The sequence below is a fragment of the Crassostrea angulata genome, chromosome 5 (assembly GCF_025612915.1).
Source record: "Crassostrea angulata isolate pt1a10 chromosome 5, ASM2561291v2, whole genome shotgun sequence".
Lineage (NCBI taxonomy): Eukaryota > Metazoa > Mollusca > Bivalvia > Ostreida > Ostreidae > Magallana > Magallana angulata.
This window is the reverse complement of record NC_069115.1, coordinates 41053412-41074661: the sequence shown is the minus strand read 5'-3', so window position 1 is coordinate 41074661 and position 21250 is coordinate 41053412. Positions and strand designations below refer to the sequence as shown.

Genomic DNA, 21250 nt, shown 5'->3' with positions numbered 1-21250 from the left:
GGTTAATATTTCATAATTCACACCAAATTATTATATTTCAGTAGTATTATGTTTCTTTTGGCGTTTTATGAGGGCGTGACTTGAAATGCCCTTTTGGGGAAAGAATTCCCCCAATCATCAGTATAATTGTACAGTATGATAAAACAAAAGTCCCCGTCGTATTTTACTCAGGATCTTTGAGTCTTCGCAAAACTACCCCGTTACAAAATATAAAAAAATAAAACCCATATGTGTTGGCATTAACATCCCCAATCAAATTAATAAAATCGCCATTTTGTGTCGCATTGTCAAAAAAGTGGAATAAACCTATACAATCAATGACCTTGATATATTTGCATAGGAACACCACGTGATATATATTCAAATATGAATAAAAGGCACAATTCATCTGCACTGTCTCAGAAACGTAAGGGGATACTTAGAGCTGTACAGACATTAAAAACAAACTCTTATTTTATAATTGAATGACATATCAGTGAAATATTCTTAAAAATGTGTTGCAGCGGTGATGATTGTGATGCCGATATTTTCATGTTTGTGCTACGATGCTTTGTGAAAAAAAAAATCGGCGTTTCGTCGGACGAGTATTTTTTGGAATGGTGCTCGATGGCATGGAAGGTCTTTCGATTGAGTTTAATGAGGTTGATGATAATAACTTTAACATTGTTATGGTAGTTTTAACGGCATTTTTTTATTTAACCTTGTTCTTCTATATTTTTGTCAAGTATAGACGTGGGGAAGACGTGTACACGATCAAATTTGTTTTTTTTTTCAAGTGTATATCTTTTGCGGCAGCCTTCATTATTTTCAATACGACTTCAAGTTTTGATTGGAACACCATCAAACAACTATACATTCATTTTACGGATTGGGAAATAAAAGAGATGTTTATGACTGCAATACATCTTATATCATTTCTGGACATCATTTTCAGCTTTTTTTCTCTGATTTTCTTGATTGTAAAAATTTATAGTGCTTTAAAGGATGGGAAAGGCACGTTCCGCCAAGTTTGTACCATGAGATTTGATCTTGCCAGTAAATCTGACGCCGGGGAGTGTGAAGGTCAAAATCAACAAAATGTATTCTCTGTCAACGTTGAATACCCAAATACGGCAAATTAAAGCATGCCAAGCTCTTGCTATAGATGCACGTTTTTGGGGTAGAAAGGCTGAAGCATCATTTCTGAGTGGCTGAATGGCTGTCGAATAAAACATATTTCCCTGCTTAAAGAGCTGGATAACCGTGTCCATTTTCATAATTATTTATATCTCTTCAAAAACGTATTGTTTAAAGATTATTCCAAAGAAATCAAAATTAACCTTATATTAACCTTATATAAAAAAATAATATAATTCATGTCATCAATTTGATTTTAAAGTTGTATTAAATGTTTACACTTTATATCAACAAAGTCTCTGGTTGTTCGCTTGGCGATTTCGTATCAAAGGTTAAGATATATATATATGTTATATGTTATATATATGCATGCTTTATTTCTATTATTACCAATCAATTACGTGTTTATATAGATATATGTGTAATGCCAATTATAACAGTAAGGATATGGAGATGATTAAAAAATCAAGAACAGTTCAGGGTTTTTTTGGGGTTTTTTTTTTAGAAATAAAAACTAATCATGAATGTTTGCAATAAGATTCTCAATAGTTTTCCACCTAGTAGTAAAATAATCACATCTCATTTTCATTGCAAACAACTTCCTCTCTATCAAATAATATGGCAATATTGATTTCATTAATTCGCTAATATGCAGATCAGAACTTTTCTTGGATTTTTAAAACATATATTGCCTTGTTAATAATATCAATATATTAGCAATATCATTTTTTTCTCTTGTATAGCTATGTATTTCTTATATCAAAATGACAATAATAAGACAAAAAATGCTCTAATTGCACCCATAATTGCTTACTCTTATGACAATAAAAAAATAAATGTTCAATCGACTCAGGTTCTTTTGTACAAAGATTGCATTTGTTATTGCATGTAATTTTGTAATTAAAAAAATATATGTTCCGAGAATTCTATGGAATATCCTATATTCCATCCTTTAATAGCTTTTGTACATTGAAACAGTGCTTTATACGTTGATATACAAATAAATGTATCATCTAACTCAAGTAAAGTTTCCCATTTATGTTCATGTTTAGCACAAAGTTGGATATCTCCAATAAACACATTATACACTTCTTTGTTACTTTTTGTAAAATATTTGTAGATGCTGATAGGAGAGGAAAATGCTTATTTAAAGAAATAATAACAATAATAATGTTTACAAAAAGACTAAGGTTTAACAAAAGACTGAGGCTAAACTTGTTGTAAAACATGTGATAAAAAGAATCTCGCATAATTTGCAATAGTATAATTATGATTTTATCCAGCTCGTTGTTAATTTTCTATCCCCTCGCCAAGGCATGGGGATAGGAACACGCGCACACACACACACATTATATATATATATATTATATGTGTGTGTGTGTGTGTGTGTGTGTGTGTGTGTGTGTGTGTGTGACAACGTGATTGATATTTGACTTCAATTATATTTACGAGGTAAAGCGTAAAACAGGATAGGATATTTCATACATTTTCCTTGTTTATAAAAGTTCTTCTCGTTTGATTTGAGATAAAATTTAGATTTCATATCATATGCGTATGTGTTGATGTGCTATCTAAATATGTAAAATATTACTTATGCCTAATCAAATTGTTATAATTTAAATTAGTAAATTTATAATCTTAGTTGTTGTTTTTTTTAAATATCTTCGGATAGATCATACATGTAGTTTGAATCGATAAAAATATGGAAAATATAAAAATGCAATAACTTTATAAATAAAGTATATTCTTAGTATTACATGTATAACTGTTTCGTTGTAAATCAGGTTTGTTACAGAAAATACGCTATTAAATAAAGTTTTCAGGTGCACCCATTTAAAAAACAAAACTAAAAAATTATTAACAAATCACTAACCAACGCGTGTTTACTGAAAATGGAAAAAAGTAAAGGAATATAATCGTTTATATATGAATAAAGTGTGATAACTTTCATTGTTGCAAACCATGCCAAATATGTCCTGAGCTATGTAGACTCCGGACCGTGTCTTCAGACATTGATAACTAAGTATCACCATATCTCTCTGTTTCTTGCCCTCTTTCGTGACTGTTGTCGGTGAATGTCCAGCACGTCAAGTATTTTTTCATGATTTTTTTTGCGTGACAGAGATTTCTATCATTACGCTCGTAACATTGTACTACAAGGTCACGTTACTTCACGTTTCTCACGGTCGAATATGTTTGAAAAAGAACCAGCCTTGAACTACAATAAGAAAGGTTTTACCTGCTCTTACATAAAGTTGAGACACCGTGTGATTTTTTTTTCTTTTTTGAAAACAGTAATATCTGAATTAGTGTAACAAAATCGAAACTGAAACTAGATTTCCCTCTTTCTGGAGTTAAATTCACGGAAAATAGTTTATGTCTTACATGTTTTTCCCCGAGTTCACGGAAAATTTCTTTTGATCTTTAATTAAAATGTCAACAACGATTGACTGTTAGATAGAAAAAGGCGATTCGTTTATTACAGAACACCAAATACTGGCATTACAAAGGGAGTATATATCTATAAGGTATATATGAACACACGCCTTGGGATTTATATTTTACTCATAAGTAATAGGTTATAAACATTTTTGAAGTAGATATTGAATCCAACACAAGCTCTTAGAAAACTTTATATGAGAATTCTGTCGAATCTCACGAATTGTACTACTTTAGTTTTTGAAAAGAAGATTTTAAACATTTACACTACACAGTTAATTCTTTTTTGTTGAACTCATCTTTGCGTCCTTTTATTCGTCTGAGCGTCACGGTTTAAATAATTTGAAATCTTCACTATCTTAAGATTCTTGCATAATAGTTGCATCGATTTCAAGATTGTAGTTCCTAAGAAGATGCTTAATTATTTATCAGGTTTTTCTATATATTTACAAATGTAATATCTAACCCATATTGCAGCCCTAGTAATGGCACAAGGCCACAGTTTTACAATGATTAATAAATATCTACAACATCTGAGGATGCTTACACAGTACGTATTGATATAAAAAAAATAAAAGAATAATTTTCATACATATTCTATAGTGAACAAAGGGATATAGAAGGAATGCGTGGATGCTGCAACAATTTGTTAAAGTTTCTAGGTACAGCTCGTTCTTTGTTACATATACTAGTTTTTAGTGTTTGCTTTTTAGGCCCCTGTTGATTGATTTAGAAAAAGAATAATTATTTATTTTTATTTCTGCTTTTAATCTAAGCCACAGTCAAAACTCGTTGTAAGTGCTGTGGGCGGATTTTGTGAGACAAGAAAAAGAATCTTGCGATTACGGAAGGAGGAACGTTTACCATAAGTTTGACTGTGGTTGTTGGACATGTTTTACAATCACCACGCTTTCATTGTGATATCTGAAAAGTAATGCGGCAGTTGTGCTTCACTCAAGGAATCCGTAAAGTAACCATATGATCTGACACGCACAAATGACGTTGTGAGGAGATCTCACTTGTCCCCTGCATTACACTTACGTTTACCGCAAGTCGCTTGTGCTCACTATTAACGTATGGGCCGCTCTCTGGAAAAGGGGTCTTAATGACACTTTTATCACATTTTTTTTTATTGGAAAATAAAGGAACGTGTCTACATAATAAGGTTTTCAAATTTGAAACTTGTACTTCAACTAGTTTTCTTGTTACATGCTTTTGAAAAACATTGTTTTATAACCTTCATAACTGGTTCAACATCATAACGTCGCTTAAATTACATGGACGTAGCGCACATTACACACATTTTTTTTCATTCAGATATACACTGAGTTATTTTTCTAAGTTGGATTATATCTTTTTAAAAGCTTTAGTTAATTAGCTAATCATATTTGATCATTTTAATTTTTTTTTCTTAAAGTCGGAATAAAAAAAAAACATACACTAAGAATTATTTAATAAAATAGGAAATTGTTTTAATAAACCTTCTTCAATTTTATATTTGTTTATTTATATATTCAAATTATATTCAATGGCGTAATTAATATATGAATTAATAATTAAAATTAGATTTATACAATAAAAAGTCCACCATCTCCTGAAAAAAAAATGTTTACATCAAAATGTATCAAAGTAAAGTTTCAGTTCAGTTAGTTTATTACTGGACTGGACAAAGGGCACGTTTCCTCCTGGAAAGCAGGTCTCAAAAAATGCCTCACCTGTTAGTAGAGATTACCCATTCTAGATTTATACAGTCCACCATGCAGCGGGAAGTAAATCCGATCTTCTTATTTCTCTGATGTGAATTCCTGATCTTTTAAAATCTCAATCTTCTCTTCGGTTTCTTCATAAGTTTCTTATCTTAGACTCGAACGAAAAGTGTTGGTACTGGCGGATACCCTTCAATGGTTTGAAAAACTGCCCCAGATACTCTTTCCAGGATCTCCATTGCCATGCTGAATATCGCAAAGCAGTGTTAGTAGTAGAAGATTTGTTAATAACATCTTTAAGTTGGACAATGCTATCACAATCACACCGCCTATACAACTTCTTGAGAAGAGCAAATCCTCCATCGATGAAGCACCGTGTGTGTCCAGGGATCTGCATCTTTTCTGTTGTGTTCCTTTGTCATTACTCGCCACATGAAATATCAAATGCCATACTGGTTCCTATTCTGACCACAGCAGTTATCAGCGTGTATTGTACATGACATTTTGCCCGAATTGTGGTTTTGTAAGACCCAGCTCAACATCAACATAAAATCACAGAATCTGGTACATGCACTTTTGTTCCAGCTGGTAGTTTTTTTTTCGATTATCAGAAAGTTCAGTTGTTTAGGTTCTCGGTCGGAGCGGACACCAACTATATGGACTTTTCGAAATGTCTGAAAATACAGGGGGCCCATTTGCCACGAATGATGAGGAATGCATACATTCTGACTGAAGTCAAAAGTGAAATGGAAGAATCTGTCTTGTGAATGGCATATGTATCGGGAACTTTTCACACAATCGTCGTACACTTTTCTCTCAACCTGTGCATGTGTGATATGTTCCTGCATCTTTCTTGCTGCCTCCAACCTTTCCTCCCCTGAAACTGCATCTAAAACACTTTTTCGAATATTCATCTCTCTTCAAAGAAGTGTTCTATTCAAAGACTATAAGGGAAAAATAAATCCTTTATAAAAAAAAAGTTGTATTAAACGGTTACACTTTATTGCAACAAAATTTATGGTTGATCTTTTGGCGATTTCATATTAGAGTTTAAGCGTTATACATGTAAAATAAAAAAAAAAACATTTACTTGAAAATGTTGCTGAACATATTAACGTTTAATCTAATTATATTTTGTATTTGCATAACTATATAAATGCAATTTTATTTCAATATTTGTTTTATCTGCCAGTGTGTAGGTAAACACTTTTTTAAAAAAAATTCTATGTATAACAAAGGAACTTTCCTGTTTGACATTTCGTTTAACAAGTACCAAAAATAAATCCTGTACACATCACGCACATAATTCTGTTCACAATTATAACAGGATCTTTTTATATCATCATACAAGTATATTTGTAATATAATTGAATTAATCAATAAGCCAAGGGTAAAACAGGACATTTTTAACATTTGAAACATATTTATGAAGTCCTTCTCGTTTGACTTGAGTTAAAATATAGATTACAAACTACATGCACGTGTGTTCAGGTGTCATCTAAAAATGCAAAATATTATTTTTGAAAATCAGATTATTAAAATATAAAGCTAGTTTATTGATACTGTAAGTTTTTAAGTGGCGAAGGCAACAATTGCAACATTTTTAAAATTCTGATCCCTAAGAAGTATTAAATGAATATGGAATTTAGGTAATTTAGTTTTGTATTTTCCAATATTTTTATTCATTATAGTTTTATCTCAATATACGATGGATATCATTCTTGGGAATTTTTTTCGATAATACACTGATTGTTCTTATGCCACGTGACTTCAAAATTAAACATTAGATAGATTTAAACTGATGATTCACGTGGAATGAAAAGTAAAATATTAATTCAGTGGTAAATTGTCGAGTTGTAAATGTGAAGAATAAAATCTTGTCTCATTTATTTTTCATTAACTCATAAAAAATGTTTGAAAATGAAATGTTTGTTTGTTAATCTTCAATAACTTTTTTCCATGCCAAAAGTTGTTGACGACTTAGTAAATATGCTTTGTGGCTCATAATAACAATTTTTACAAAAATAAAATGAGATTAATAAAATACGTGGTTAAACGTGTGATAAAAAAAAACCCCTCATGATTTGCGATGGTATATGATTCTTATCAACCTCGCCAAGGCCCGGGGGTAGAAACACAATTCGTTGGATAAAAATCATATTATACCATTTCAAATAATGAAAGATTATATATATATATATATATATATATATATATATATATATATATATATATATATATATATATATATATATATATATATCATCTTCTTAAGGATATTAATATTGTATAAAATTGGCTATGATCACCGAGTCTTCTTAATACGAGTCTTCTTGTCAATACATTTTCGAAAAATATGTTATTTTAACAGGCGTTTGATAACTGTACCATTAGATTCAGAAATATTCCTACACATTTGTTTCACTTTAAGGTAACTCCGTACCTATAAAATCATGGGTTCAAAGTTAAAAACTTAACTTTTTTTTAACTTATTGGACTTGAATTTCATCAAAAAATAAATAAAATATATATGTATCCATACTATTTAATATGTAAGGTAATAAAAACCAATGGCTGAAATTATCATCTGAAAATCACACTTTTTTTGTTTAAAAACTAAATATAAGTGGATGGATACTTGTTTGTCTATTTAAATTTTATTGCTTACTATGCCAGAAAACAAAAATTAATTTAAAAAAAAAGAAAAAATTGTTTACATTAGAAAAATTATAGCATTTAGATATATCACCTAGAGAAAAGTAGGAAAAGAGTTATTTCCCTTTGTCATTATTGAATTATGTCGAATATAAGGATGAAAAACGCTTATTAAATATCTCCAAGTAAACAATATTTTGAGTTTTTGATGTGCACCTATGGTAACATAGAAATTACAAATCTACCCGCAAGAATTTTAATGAATTCATGATTTATGTAAAATGTATGACGTCACAGGAGGGTGGATTTACTTTAACAGCAAAAGGCATGATAAATCTATGGCATGACTCATATTAAAAATTGAATTGTATTTGTAATGCATATGATCATTAATTAACTGTTTAAGGCAAATAATAAGGATTTCTTTAGTTCCCAATATATTTTTCTCTCATGTTACTCTAGTGTTTTCACCCAATGTTTTTAATTGACAGGTCATTGATTAAGAAAAAACATTCATGTGTTTTATTTGATAAAAATTACATTAACATGATTTTTTTAAAGATTTTAAGAAACTGTTTGAAATTAAACGTATATGTATTGATGTCATTTCGTAACTTCTTTAAGGGGGTATGGTCTTGATCACAATTTTGGTCAAAAATGTTTCTCCAATTTTAATGCACACATTGCTACAGAAAGATATTTTAAACAGGCAATAATATTTGAGTTTCCTTCGTTGAGTTATAAGCGAGTTACAGAGGTTACAATTCTTTGCTATGTAAACAAAGCATTTGTTAACAATTTAATTGTTCAAGAAAATTAAAATTCCAAATTTAGACCTAAAATGAATGTGTGAGACGTTAGGACGTGCATATTAATGCTTGAAATGAATAAGAAGATAGACAAATCAGCTTCAAAAAGATTTTTACTGGCATATTGAACCTATGTAAACAATAATCGACTCGAGCCTCGTTTACGTGACAAAGAATTGTTAGCTCTGTATCTTGCTTATAACTTAATGACTGACTCTCAAATTTCATTTGATTGTTTGAAATATATTCCTTAAGCACGGTAAATAATAAATACAGAAAATAGAATTTGACGAAAATCGTGACCATGCTTCGTTGACCCCTATTCTCAAAACACTATTCATAGTTATTAAAAAATCTTTTTTGGTTAAGTTTATGCTTTTTTGTCAACATTTCATGTTTCAAGTTCAGGAATAGAAATGCATAATTATATGTCTTCATTCGAATTTGCTTTACCTATATTGATTATATGTCACCTCATTATGTTTCATTTATAGATATGTATATCATAGACTTTTCATCTTTTACCTCAACATTAGCCATTTGTACATTGTAGCCATGTTAAAACCTTTAATCATTAAAATAATCTGCACTATTGAATTTGTTCTTTTCTGCGTCTTGTTTTTTTTTTATTATTTGATATTTTATCTCACTAAAAAGTAACAAAGATCTAGGCATAGTGCAAACTATACCTGAATGTGAAAAGATATTTCGTCAGCTAATTTTATCAAAATTGAATGAAATCAAACGTATACGGGCGAGAGATCCTTTTATAGAGATAGACGCTATTAGATGTAAATACTTAAAATATGTTGAGCTGCAGTTTGGAAAGATTTCATTGGAGTTAACATTCATGCTATATGTACATAAATGCATCAGTGTCAACTATTTTCAGCTTGTTTGACCAGTATATTTAAATATTTCAGGCATGCAAATTGAACAAAATATATATTAACCCTAACATGCAAAGTCTGGAATCTATTTTTAGACATTTTTCCTGGTAACGTAGATGACTAAAGCATACCTGTTGACTAAATAAAGGACCGACATATCCGCCTTGAATTAGTAAACATTCTGTTGATCTTAATGAAACCAGTTTGAAATTAATATGGTGTCTGTATTTCTTCATCTGGATTACAAAACGTCGAGGCAATACTATCATAGATTTAAAGTTTTATTGAACTTTAACAAATGCAAGTTTGAATTTTGGTGTATATGATTTGATATCATTACGTTATAGCAATGCCTACACACATATACAGTTCAAACATAAAAGTTGGACAAGTAATAGCTTTTCAAAAAGCTTACCTGACTAAACAAAAATACTCTAATTCAATGGAAGCACGCATGTATCAATTAGGTTATCTTAATAAAAGAAATGAATTTTTATTTTCGCTGCTGATAATAAATTCATAAACGGAACGTGCAGGTTTGAGAAGAATCTTCAGTCAATCTTTTTCTATTGCATATACATATAAATGTCACTTGGAATTAATTTATTTCATTATTTAAATCTATTTAGGAATGTTAATGTATCAAATAATTGCATGCAAACTTCAAAGCAGAAGCCGGAGGAATTCTCAAAATATTAAAAGAAAATCCTAATCCATGTTAGAGGGGTGGGGAAGTTTTCAATGTAACTTCATTTCAATTCAATTATAATTCTTTTTTTCATTTATTACAAGGCTCCAACAAAAGTGGAGGGGGTCAAATCCATGAAATTTCACTTTTCTACATGTAAATTTAAGTGTCTTCTGCGAAAAGGGGGGGGGGCACGACACTCCCTACCCCGATTCTACGGTACCGATCAGATCCAACCTAACACAAATTAAACTCAAAATTAACCTTGGGTTTACTCTCTGAGTTTACTCCGGGTTTACTAGAGCAGACACAAAGTAAACCCAGTGTAGATTTAGAGAATAAACCCGGTCATAAGTATATCCCTGAAAGCAGACGCTAACTGTAGATTTGTACTATACAAGGGGCAGGAGTTACAGACAGAAAACCCAGAGTAAATCCCAAGTACATCCAAAAGTAAACCGGGGTTGTATGTATGCACACGGTATGCTCTGAAGTATTCTCATTATCCCAATTTGGGCTCGTCCACTAATCGGCGCAAACAACTAATAATAAGACATATTATGGCCCGAAATCCTGCATAACCATTCACGCAACGACTGAGATGGTTTGAATGAACTCATCCACTGGCATAAATCCATGGGGAGGGGGGTCAAATGATTTTTTGACATTTGTTTTGTAACAAGTATAGATATTACACTTTGGATCAAATATTTTAGAAGAAAACCATCGAAGTAACATACATACTTCACTATCAATTGTTTAATGTAAATTTAGTAAGACACGGGAGTTATACTATTTATTAGTTGAATGAAATCGCCTATTTAGTCAAAATTGGAACACCTCCGCTTCGGCGATTAAGTTTCTCCAGAAAATATTCCAGATATATCAATATATATTTGTTTTAATCCAAACTGATCATTCCTTGTTAAAAATGATAATCCAACACCAATTGTTACCTACATTGTACTGTAATCTACAATATGTAACAACTTCTTTCAATGACCCCCCCCCCCCCCACCCAGCGTTCAAATCTGGCTAATCTACTTTTAAATCAGGATTACACATGTGCATGATGAACAGCCCCTTTACTTGAACACTTTCGCTTTCTGTTGCTTATTACAACCCATATTACTTTCATCAATTGGGGATGTAATTAAACATGCATCATTTTATCTTTTATGCTCCAATCGCCTGCACTGTTTCGGATAAAGCAACTTTCAAACCTTTTTCAAGCAAAAATTATATTAGTCGGTTTTACATCTTTTCTACTATAGGTTAATAAGGCAAAAAGCTCACATGTTATGTAAATATTGATCACACTTCCAAATGTATAAACAAATACAAAAAGTATATAAAAACCTAAAAATGAAAAAAAAAACCTTACAAAATTTGATAAAGCAAATAGTGGATTGATATCTATTGGCAAAACCAATTCTATAATGCTGGGGACACTTGTTTTCATTTCCTAACTTTGTTAAATGTTCACAAATAATATCCTTTATTTCTTTTTTTAAGAAGATTTTATTACTTATTTCCCATTTGATAAATGAGAAATACTGGAAGTAATGCATCTGAAGCTGATGTGAACTAGATTGCTTTATTGTTAAATCTTCGAGTAGTATTCTCCATTTTCCTCATGCATGGTATTCATCTGCCACAAAGAACTGAGATCTTATTTTGCGTGTAATCCATAGAATTTTAGATATTGACATATACATGGTACAGTGTAGACATTTATACATGTAAGATAGAATCTTATTTCCAAAACTACATCAAAACAAAACTTGAGTCATTCAGGTACAAAGATTGTAGATTATATGTAAAAAGGACTTGATAACGTTTACATTTTTTTTCATGATCATTGAAATGAAGTTCAAAATAGCTGTTTAGAAATGTTATGTGGCCATTAAAGAACGCGATGGTATACTACTACTCTTTAGGTAACAATGTTTTGTTGCCATAACTCTAAACAATTATAAAGAATCACCTTGCTGATTAGTTTGTTAGACGATGATTTCTATTAATTCCTATGTAAAACTTTCAACCCCACTGTGCCCCCACCCCTTCCCCTGGGGTCATGATTTTTACAACTTTGAATTTACACCACCTGAGGATGCTTCCACACAAGTTTCAGCTTTACTGGCTGATTAGTTTCGTAGACGAAGATTTTTAGAGATTAACTCTAGATATTTCTATGTAAAACTTCGACCCTCTATGTGGCCCCAATCGACCCCCAGGGGTCATGATTTTCACAACTTTGAAGCTACACTACCTAAGGATGCTTCCACACAAGTTTCAACTTTCCTGGCTGATTATTTTCTGAGAAAAAGACTTTAAAAGATTTACTCTATATTTTATGTAAAATTTTGAATCCCCATTCTGGCCCCACTCTTCCCCTAAGGATCATGATTTTCACAACTTTCAATCCACACAACTTGAGGATGCTCCTTCACAAGTTAGTTTTAACTTTTCTGGCCAAATGGTTCTTGAAAAGAAGATTTTTGAAAATTCCTCAACGATTTATAATGATTCCTGATTATCTCCCCTTCAACAAGGGTGTGGTCATAAAATTTCACAACTTTTAATTGTTTTTGTTTAAGGGTGCTTTGTGCTAAGTTTTAGTTGAAATTGGCCAAGCAGTTCTTGAGAAGATGTTGAAAATGTGAAAAGTTTACGGACAGACGGACACGGACGACAGACAAAATGTGAACAGAAAAACTCACTTGTGCTTTTAGCTCAGGGAGCTAAAACTGCCAGGACTCAAGTCAAGTTTAGAAGTTAGGGTTATGATGAAAGATAACACATTGTACGGAGATGCACATTAACAACCTAATAAGAGAGTCTTTGAAAAGTCATTAAACGCTAATTAAGAGATATAACATAATACTCAGTGGATATGCGACCGAAAAGCAAGCTTCGCAAACAATGAAGAGTTAGCTTTCTTAAGCTTTTTTTATGTGACTATGACAAATTGGATCACCTTGTCAAAAAATGAAGCAATTAAAATCTAAGAATTAAAGACAAAGGACATTTTAAAGTAAAAATAGAATGTTGTCATTGGGTGCCAAATTACTTGTTAATCAAATCTACGACTACTGAATACTTTTAAATGCAATATAAGCACTACGTTCTTTTTTTTTTTTTAATCTGTGAAGACTTACTATAGATATGTATCGATTTTGTACTATACAGTCCAATAAATTGAAATGCCGTATGATTGGGGCGCAAGTGGGATTTGCTTATTTAAATCTAAATATTAATCGTGCAAATGATGAAAAGTTTATGAATATAAGTAATAAGGAATTATTTTTTAAATATTTTGTGGTGATAATTTCGGTCGGGGCGTGATCAAATCTATCAACAAGCCCTTATGGCTTTTTTGGATTTGATTACGTCCCGACCAAACTTATTACCTTATAATACTCAAAGAGTGATTCCGTATTCCTTTTAAAATAATTCCTTTTACTAGAAAAAATGAAGATATCTGCGTAATGAAACCTATAACTGAATGTACATGTACAAAGATATTCTAATAGAATGCAAGTTTAACGACAATCTTGCAGTGTACGTACTTATACAGATGAAAGTTTAAAAATTGTAAACTTAAGAAATATGTTAAGCTGCAAATTTGGAAAGTTACAGTTCAAAGTTTGCATAAGAGTTGACAATCATCCTACATACATGCATCTTTGTTACCTATTTTCAGATTGTTTGAACGTTATTTTTGAATATTTTTAACATGCACATTTAAATGAAATACAATAACTGTACCAAGGTTCGGTATCTATTTTTATACATTATTCCTGGTAACATGGATGACTAAAGCCTGTCTATTGACTACATCAAGGACGAAATCCCTGTCTTGAAAGTAATCTTTAGCATTGTTGACCTGAATAAAACCTGTTTAAAATTATTATTGTGTCTGAAGTTCCTCAAGGGGATTACAGACCTTCTAGTTTTGCGTTTTAATGGGCATTAGTTACACACATGTTTGAACTGAGATGTACATGATTTAATATCGTTAAGTTATGACAGTGCACACGTATACAATGTAAATAAAAAATGTAAACAATTGTATTAGCTTATTTAACATCTTTATTGAAATACATGTACGGTAATTAAGCAAAATAATAGTAACATGTCGTGTAACTATTGATCACACCAAATTTATAAACAAATGGAAAACGTTAACATAAAAATGGTAGCAAATCTTACCTCTTTAAAGAAAGATGCATAAAATTTGAGAGAGCAAACATTGGATAAATAGATATTGGTAACACCAATCCTATAATACTTGGGACACTTGTTTTCATTACTAAACACGAAAACTATTTCTTGCTTGATTTGTCCTTTTTGAAGTGCAACCAGCTTCTTTGTTAGAATTTCACAAATTATATCTTAATTTTTTTAAAGAAGTTTTGATTACTTATTTTCCTTTAAATACATGAGGAGTAATGGTATTCCTGCATTTGAATCAGTTTACTGTATTGTTAAATCTACAAGTAGTGTTCTCCATTTTCCTCAGCGTATTCATCTGCTACCAACAACAGAAATAAATCAAACGTTGCGTGTAATCGACACCATTTCAAAAATTGATTGATACAGACTACAGTGTTGACATTTAAGATACAATCTTATTAATAAAGCTACATTAACTAACGTCATTCAGGTGCAAAGATATATAGAGAATAATACATACCCTTTTCCATATCACAGCCTATATCAGCCCGAGACTCCAATATCAGCCGAAGGCCCGAGGGATGATATTGGTCGAGGGCTGATACAGGCTGTGATATGGAAAAAAGGTATCGATGATACAATGTAATATGTATTGAACACTTGGTAATAAAATAAAATAAAATAAAATACAATTTAAAAGAAAAACATCAACTTGAACAAATAAATTTCAAATATTATGTGAAAGTAGTCTCTACATATAGATGTTTAAAAATATAGGAGATCTAATTAGTTTAACTGACATATAGCTACTGAACTGGAATTTCCTCAGATTTTAAAAGTTAATCGCTCCAAAACATTTTCGAGCATTTAAAGTTTTGAACTGCACTTAAAAATGTCGACTGAAAGAACTCTTTTATTTTTTGTCTGTAAGCATGCACAAATGCCAATGCAAAAAGGGCAGACAAGTTCTGAAAGGGGTGTGATACGGATCCTTATCAGCCCTAGGAGGCTGATAACCTATATCAGCCCCGGAGGCCAATACGAGTTGAATGATGTCATCTGTATCATATATGACAAAAACCTGTATTTATTACTAAGTATGTAATAAAAGTTTTTTTTATGTAAAAAGTACAAGATTAAATTTAAATACGATTAAATTTTAAATCACGATAATTGAAACGAAGGCCAAAATAGCTGATTAGAAATGTTATGTAGTCAAAGGAAAGGTTTGTATACTACTACTTTTCTAGGTAACAAAGTATTGTAGACCTGTATTATTTCACTTAACAATCCTTTGTCAAAAGATGTGGATGAAAAACTGATTGCAAAGACTCGAAATGATAAAACTGTTAAGGTAAAAACATAAAAAATTAAAAAAGAACTGCCAGGACTTAGGTAAAGGTAAAACAGATGTAAAGGATCTAAGCAAAAAACATCACATTGTATGGACGTGAACAACATGGTACACGTATTAGAGAATTCATTGACTAAGAGAGACAACTGAAATGCAAATTCACAAACACAGGTTATTCTTCCTAACCTTTATCTAATCTGGTAAAGACAGATTGGCTTACCTGAATAAAATTCAAGCAATCAAATTACAAAAAAATCAATGACAATGGAGATTATAAGGTTGTCATTGGATGTCAATTTGCGTGTTAATCAAGGACTACTAAATAATTCCATAACCGATTACAAATTTAGAGGGAAAAATGAATGGGAAGTGGGAAATATACACGACTGGTCTTTGAAATGCTTAACAAATAGCATACAAGAAACACTGTCATATTATGATCAGAATTATTCTGTTGACATTGGTGGACTTTAAAAACTAACCTTTTCCAAGAAAAGAAAAATAGTTGTTAATGTATGAAGAAATGACAATAACAAACCGTGAACCATCTCAAAAATCCATTAAACGAAATACAAATTCAAAGCAGAGTAACACGGACCTCCAAATAGATAGAGGTAGGATCAGGTGCCTAGGAGGAGTGAGCATCCTCTGCTGACCGTTCACACCCGCCGTGTGCTCTTTGTCGTTATCAGGAAAAATCGGAAAAATCCGTAGACAATTAAGTGATTAATTATAGTCTACCAATAAGTATGAAAAACGTCAGTCAGCATGCGACCCAGTGGAAGATTATATTTGCTGACAAGGTCGTTGTATTGACCATAGAAATGTAAAATATGCATGTAAAATATTCACAAAGAAAGAACAGGGTTATTCTCAAACGGAAACAACAGCCATTGTACAGAGTTCTAAACCATTTAACATATCCATACACTTTAGTTAATAACCATAATCAAGTCAATATAACATTATAAAGGTTTCAGAGATATGTGTTGCGTTTAGGATACGTGTTTTAAATGGAATACAGTATAATGAGGAACTGAGATGACTATATGTCCAGACATCCGAAAAAACAAACCGCTCACATGGATTTAAAGAAGAGTAAAAAAGTGTAGTTTGTTTTTTAACAAGCTTTGATTTGTCTTCAAGCGGAGCAAAATAATTAAAGTACATGTGATACACTTATAAAACATGTATATATTTCAAAGTAACAACTCGTAAACATAAACAAAATCGAAACTGATATATATTTAGGCAAACAATAATGGCTACCTGATCTCCCGCGGACATGCGCAATTAGGTCGGTTTTGCTTTTTCTGAATCAAAATTTATGAAAAGTTGACCTTCTATGTTGTTTACATTTTTCTTTCTTTTTGAGTTTTTCATACATCAAATTTAATTTCTTAAAACCGTATTTAGCATACCTTTCGTTAAAATCGTTATTTAGCAAAAAAGTATTTTTATTTAAAATGCTTTAAAATAATTAATCATACAATGTAATTCAGAAAAAAAGTTAGGTAAAGTACAATATCACTAAGGTCCAAATGGTGACGTGTTAACGAATAATTCAATCAACTTCAATTCGACTAAAGCATTGATTGCACACCTTGCACAATTGGCGTGTCTTTAAAATTGAACTCACTAAGAAATGACATATGTATTGCTGTGTTTGGGGGTAGCATAAATATGTAATTATGCGATGACGTAAAAATTATAATCATGATTTGTAAAATCAATCAATATGTCGACTTATGATCATTGAATTATTGAATCTAATGTCTGGCTACTGATCACTGTTTTTAAAAATCTCAGAAAAAGCTGAAATTTCTTTTATCTCATTTAATAAATCCCATTGAGTTTTGTTTTAATAAAAAAATGCTAAGGTTTAATTTCATTAGTAATCACCAATTACTAATAGCCAATGTAAAGCGCTATGACAAAACTTTTTGTGATTTTTTAGCAAAGGTGTAGTTTTTGCTCTGCGATTTGCTCGGGGAATGAGGAATAATTTTTCATTTAGTTTTCATCGTCTGGAATCTCATTTAATCAAATTTGGATTACGATTGGTAGGAAACGGGTAAAAATATCAGACAATGCCCCCCCCCCCCCCCTCCTCCAAACAAAATAGGAAATTAGAGGTGCAAAACACATTACATCACGTCGTAACTTACGTCCGCCATTTTTAATACGCTGTCCATGCATACTATTGTTATTGGACAGGTATCAGTGGATGTTACTCCGCTAATACAGTTGCCTTTACAATTTTATAAAGTGGTTAATGCATGAAAGCCAAGAGAGGTTGTACTTATCTGTTCAACACCAAAACCATTTGACTTATAAAATTTGTGCAAATAAATAATGCTTTGAACTAAAACAAATCGACAATCTGTCGGCACTTTCACCATTGTTACTGCTGCTGCTATTTCTTGACTATACTTACAAATAAATGTTTGATAAATCAACAATGCGTGTATCTGCCTATACATGAAGTTCGTGTATTCGTGTACATCGATGAATTGAGATTTTTTATTTATAACCATTTCTAATGAAAAATAAGACTCTGTTGTTTTTAGATTCGATATAAAGTAGTTTATCTGTTTACATGCCAATTCTAGATTTAAAATAGAAATCTACAATGTTATTACAGAAATCAAACAGACTAACAAATCAGCATCCTTGTTTGTTATAATTGTATCGCCAAACTGTTGTGGGTTTGCCGGAAGGAATTGCTTTTTCATCGACTGTTTTATCTCCAGCGCTGATGTACTGATTACCATAAGAAACAATGCCAACATGGCCCGAGCCACTAGTGCTTGGGAACGCTATAACATCTCCTCTCTGTTTGGTACTAACACTCGAGATATGTGTGTAGCATTTCGTCCGAAGAACATATTCTGAATTGGAATTGCCCCATTCATTGGCACCAATGGGCGATGCTTTCCAAAACATTAATGGATGCCTGAAATTTTAGGTTGAAAATTAAATTTATCAATGAAATATATGAAAGAGAAACAAAAAAAAAAAACCAACAGTTTTTACATAAATAATTATTTATTATCTTTTCTGGTGTTGTAGATTACATACTACACAATTATTTAACTTATAAAAAACCCCTGTTTGTACAGTTCGACAAATGCATGAAAAAATACTAAAATAAAGTTAATGAGGTAAAAAATGAAGTAAGAACAACATGTCTCTTTCGACAAACTATGTTTAGAATTCTGATTTATAGATGCGCCATATATGTGTATATTTGGTTATATTCTTTTTTACAAAAATGCACTGCGAGGTACAAAATAGTAGGATTAAGCCAAACGAATGGATATACAAACATAATTTATTACATAATTTATATGAATTAGGTATATATAAATAAAAAACGTGTTTCTTTCATAAATTTTTTTTGATTTTAAGATAATTACAAATACGATTCAGAATACCAACTCACTCACCTTTGAGGACGTTTTGCTCCAACATTTGCAAACACATCATCGACAAAAATATTGCATTTGTATGTGGTTCCTACCAGTTTCCATTTCGTACTTCCTTTCCTTTCGTGCTTTTTGGCCTCGTTGTAGATATCATCTTTCGTTACAGCAAATGATTGCTGAAAATTATAACTCTTCTGAATTATCAATTGATTTATTTTCCGACACTCAACATGATTTGAGTAATATGACTTGGACATTGTTCAAAAATTATCTTGGCACCATGTATTAATGAAATAACATACTCGATGGGTTCTATAAACACTTATCTTTTCAGTTTTAGATTATCTTTAAAATATTAGTTATTTTTTTTAAGGTAGATCCGAGTATTAATATGTTGACTATCCACCTCCTTATTTAACTATATGCATCAATTTATATATATAACACCTTTTGTATCCAGCAACTGATCCATAGAAAATTCTACATTATACATCGCCCACGGTTACATTAGATCTATAAAGAAAGTTGATGTCTTTAAGAATCTAATATGATAATCAAAATGTATATCGGATGTCAAACGTTATGCTGTTGGATTTGTTTTCCTCAAATAAATTTCTTGATTGGTGAATAAGAGTTATTATTTCCATCAAGTGAAACCCATATACTATAAAACTTTAATTAAAAGAAAGTTGACGCAAGAAAAATATTTTTACGCTGAAAAGCGTTTAACAATTTCGTGGCAAAACTTACCGCAATAAAACACAGTCCCACCGCTAACGCTGTAATTGTCGAATAAACCATTCTGCAATAATAAAAGAGTTCTTAATAGAATGATTTATTTATTTATTTTGTTAAACATAAATGTCAATAAAGATTGACGTTAAGTTATTTGAATCGACTGTTGTTTAATTGATTGTGCGTTGTTTAATGATAAAAAGTATTATGAGTTTGACATTTTTTTACATCTCATTTTGGTTATTTATAGTATCATAACTTTATAACAAGTATTACATTATTGTAAAATGTCTGCTAATACAATAACGATTTGAAAATTTGAGACTTTAGTGAAACCAATATTTTCGATTAAACGTATCATTACGATTAAAAATAGGAAAACAGTAAATCTGCATATCTTTAACAAAATAGGATATTTGTAACAGCCTAAACTCGTTGTACACGTCTTTTTTTTACAAGAAAAAAGTGAAACAATATTCAAATTATATTAACATACTGTTATATAGTTCTGTGACTCTGTTAACCGATGCATTTTCCCCATAAAGTACCACACAGTTTAAATTTGATTTCACGCTTAAAAGAATATACATTTATTATACACAAGACTTGTGTCAATGAAAAATAATAACTAGCAGCAAAAATTTACATGAGTGTCATGACGCTAAAATGATAGGTTTTAAAGTTTAAACTATTCGTAAATTACTTAAAAACCCATTCAGAATGAAACCAATGTCAGAGCAGGGACAGCTGTGATTGAACAAAAACAATCTAAACTCATTATTCAAACGTTATTCTCATTCACATTTTAATTGATTAGAGCATTAATTTAGCTTACCTTTTGTTGATTCTTTTCCTATGCACTTGATTCGTAAAATAAAGCAATTTATAGCTTATATATCATCCAAGAAATCAGTTTTTAAAATTTAAACGGATTTCCCAGATGGTAAACACGTAGTAACATATAATTATACTTGTGCAATTGTAATTTGCAGGTAAACAGTGAAGCAAAAATAGAATTAAACCTGTTCTGCAGTTAGATTTTTCAAAAACGCCGCATGACACTGAATTAGTTATGAATTAGATATTTTTGTCAATAAATTAAATCTATTTTGTACGAAAGCTCAGAATGCTTATTTAAAATTCGTAGTTCGAAATACAACTGTTGAGATTTGAAATTCGAGATTCAGTATTTAAATTTACCAATTAAATGATGGATCTGAAAACATATATCCTAGCAACTTAAAACTTAAT

General features: G+C 31.0%; 1 protein-coding gene across 1 annotated transcript; it reads right to left on the bottom strand.

Annotated features, from left to right (window-relative positions):
* Positions 1-18069: 18069 nt before the first annotated feature.
* Positions 18070-20930, bottom strand: LOC128186372 (uncharacterized). The gene is made up of 4 exons (XM_052856174.1): positions 20835-20930; positions 20015-20066; positions 19286-19440; positions 18070-18792 (listed from the first exon to the last, which is right to left on the bottom strand). The coding sequence occupies exons 2-4, from the start codon at positions 20063-20065 to the stop codon at positions 18501-18503; spliced, it is 498 nt and encodes a 165-aa protein (XP_052712134.1). The 5' UTR covers position 20066; positions 20835-20930; the 3' UTR covers positions 18070-18500.
* Positions 20931-21250: the final 320 nt, after the last annotated feature.

Coding starts and splice junctions, on each gene's coding strand:
- LOC128186372 (XM_052856174.1), bottom strand. CDS start 20,065: ATGGTTTATTCGACAATTACAGCGTTAGCGGTGGGACTGTGTTTTATT. Junction 19,441..20,014: donor TGGGACTGTGTTTTATTGCG/GTAAGTTTTGCC, acceptor TATAATTTTCAG/CAATCATTTGCTGTAACGAA. Junction 18,793..19,285: donor GGAGCAAAACGTCCTCAAAG/GTGAGTGAGTTG, acceptor CTAAAATTTCAG/GCATCCATTAATGTTTTGGA.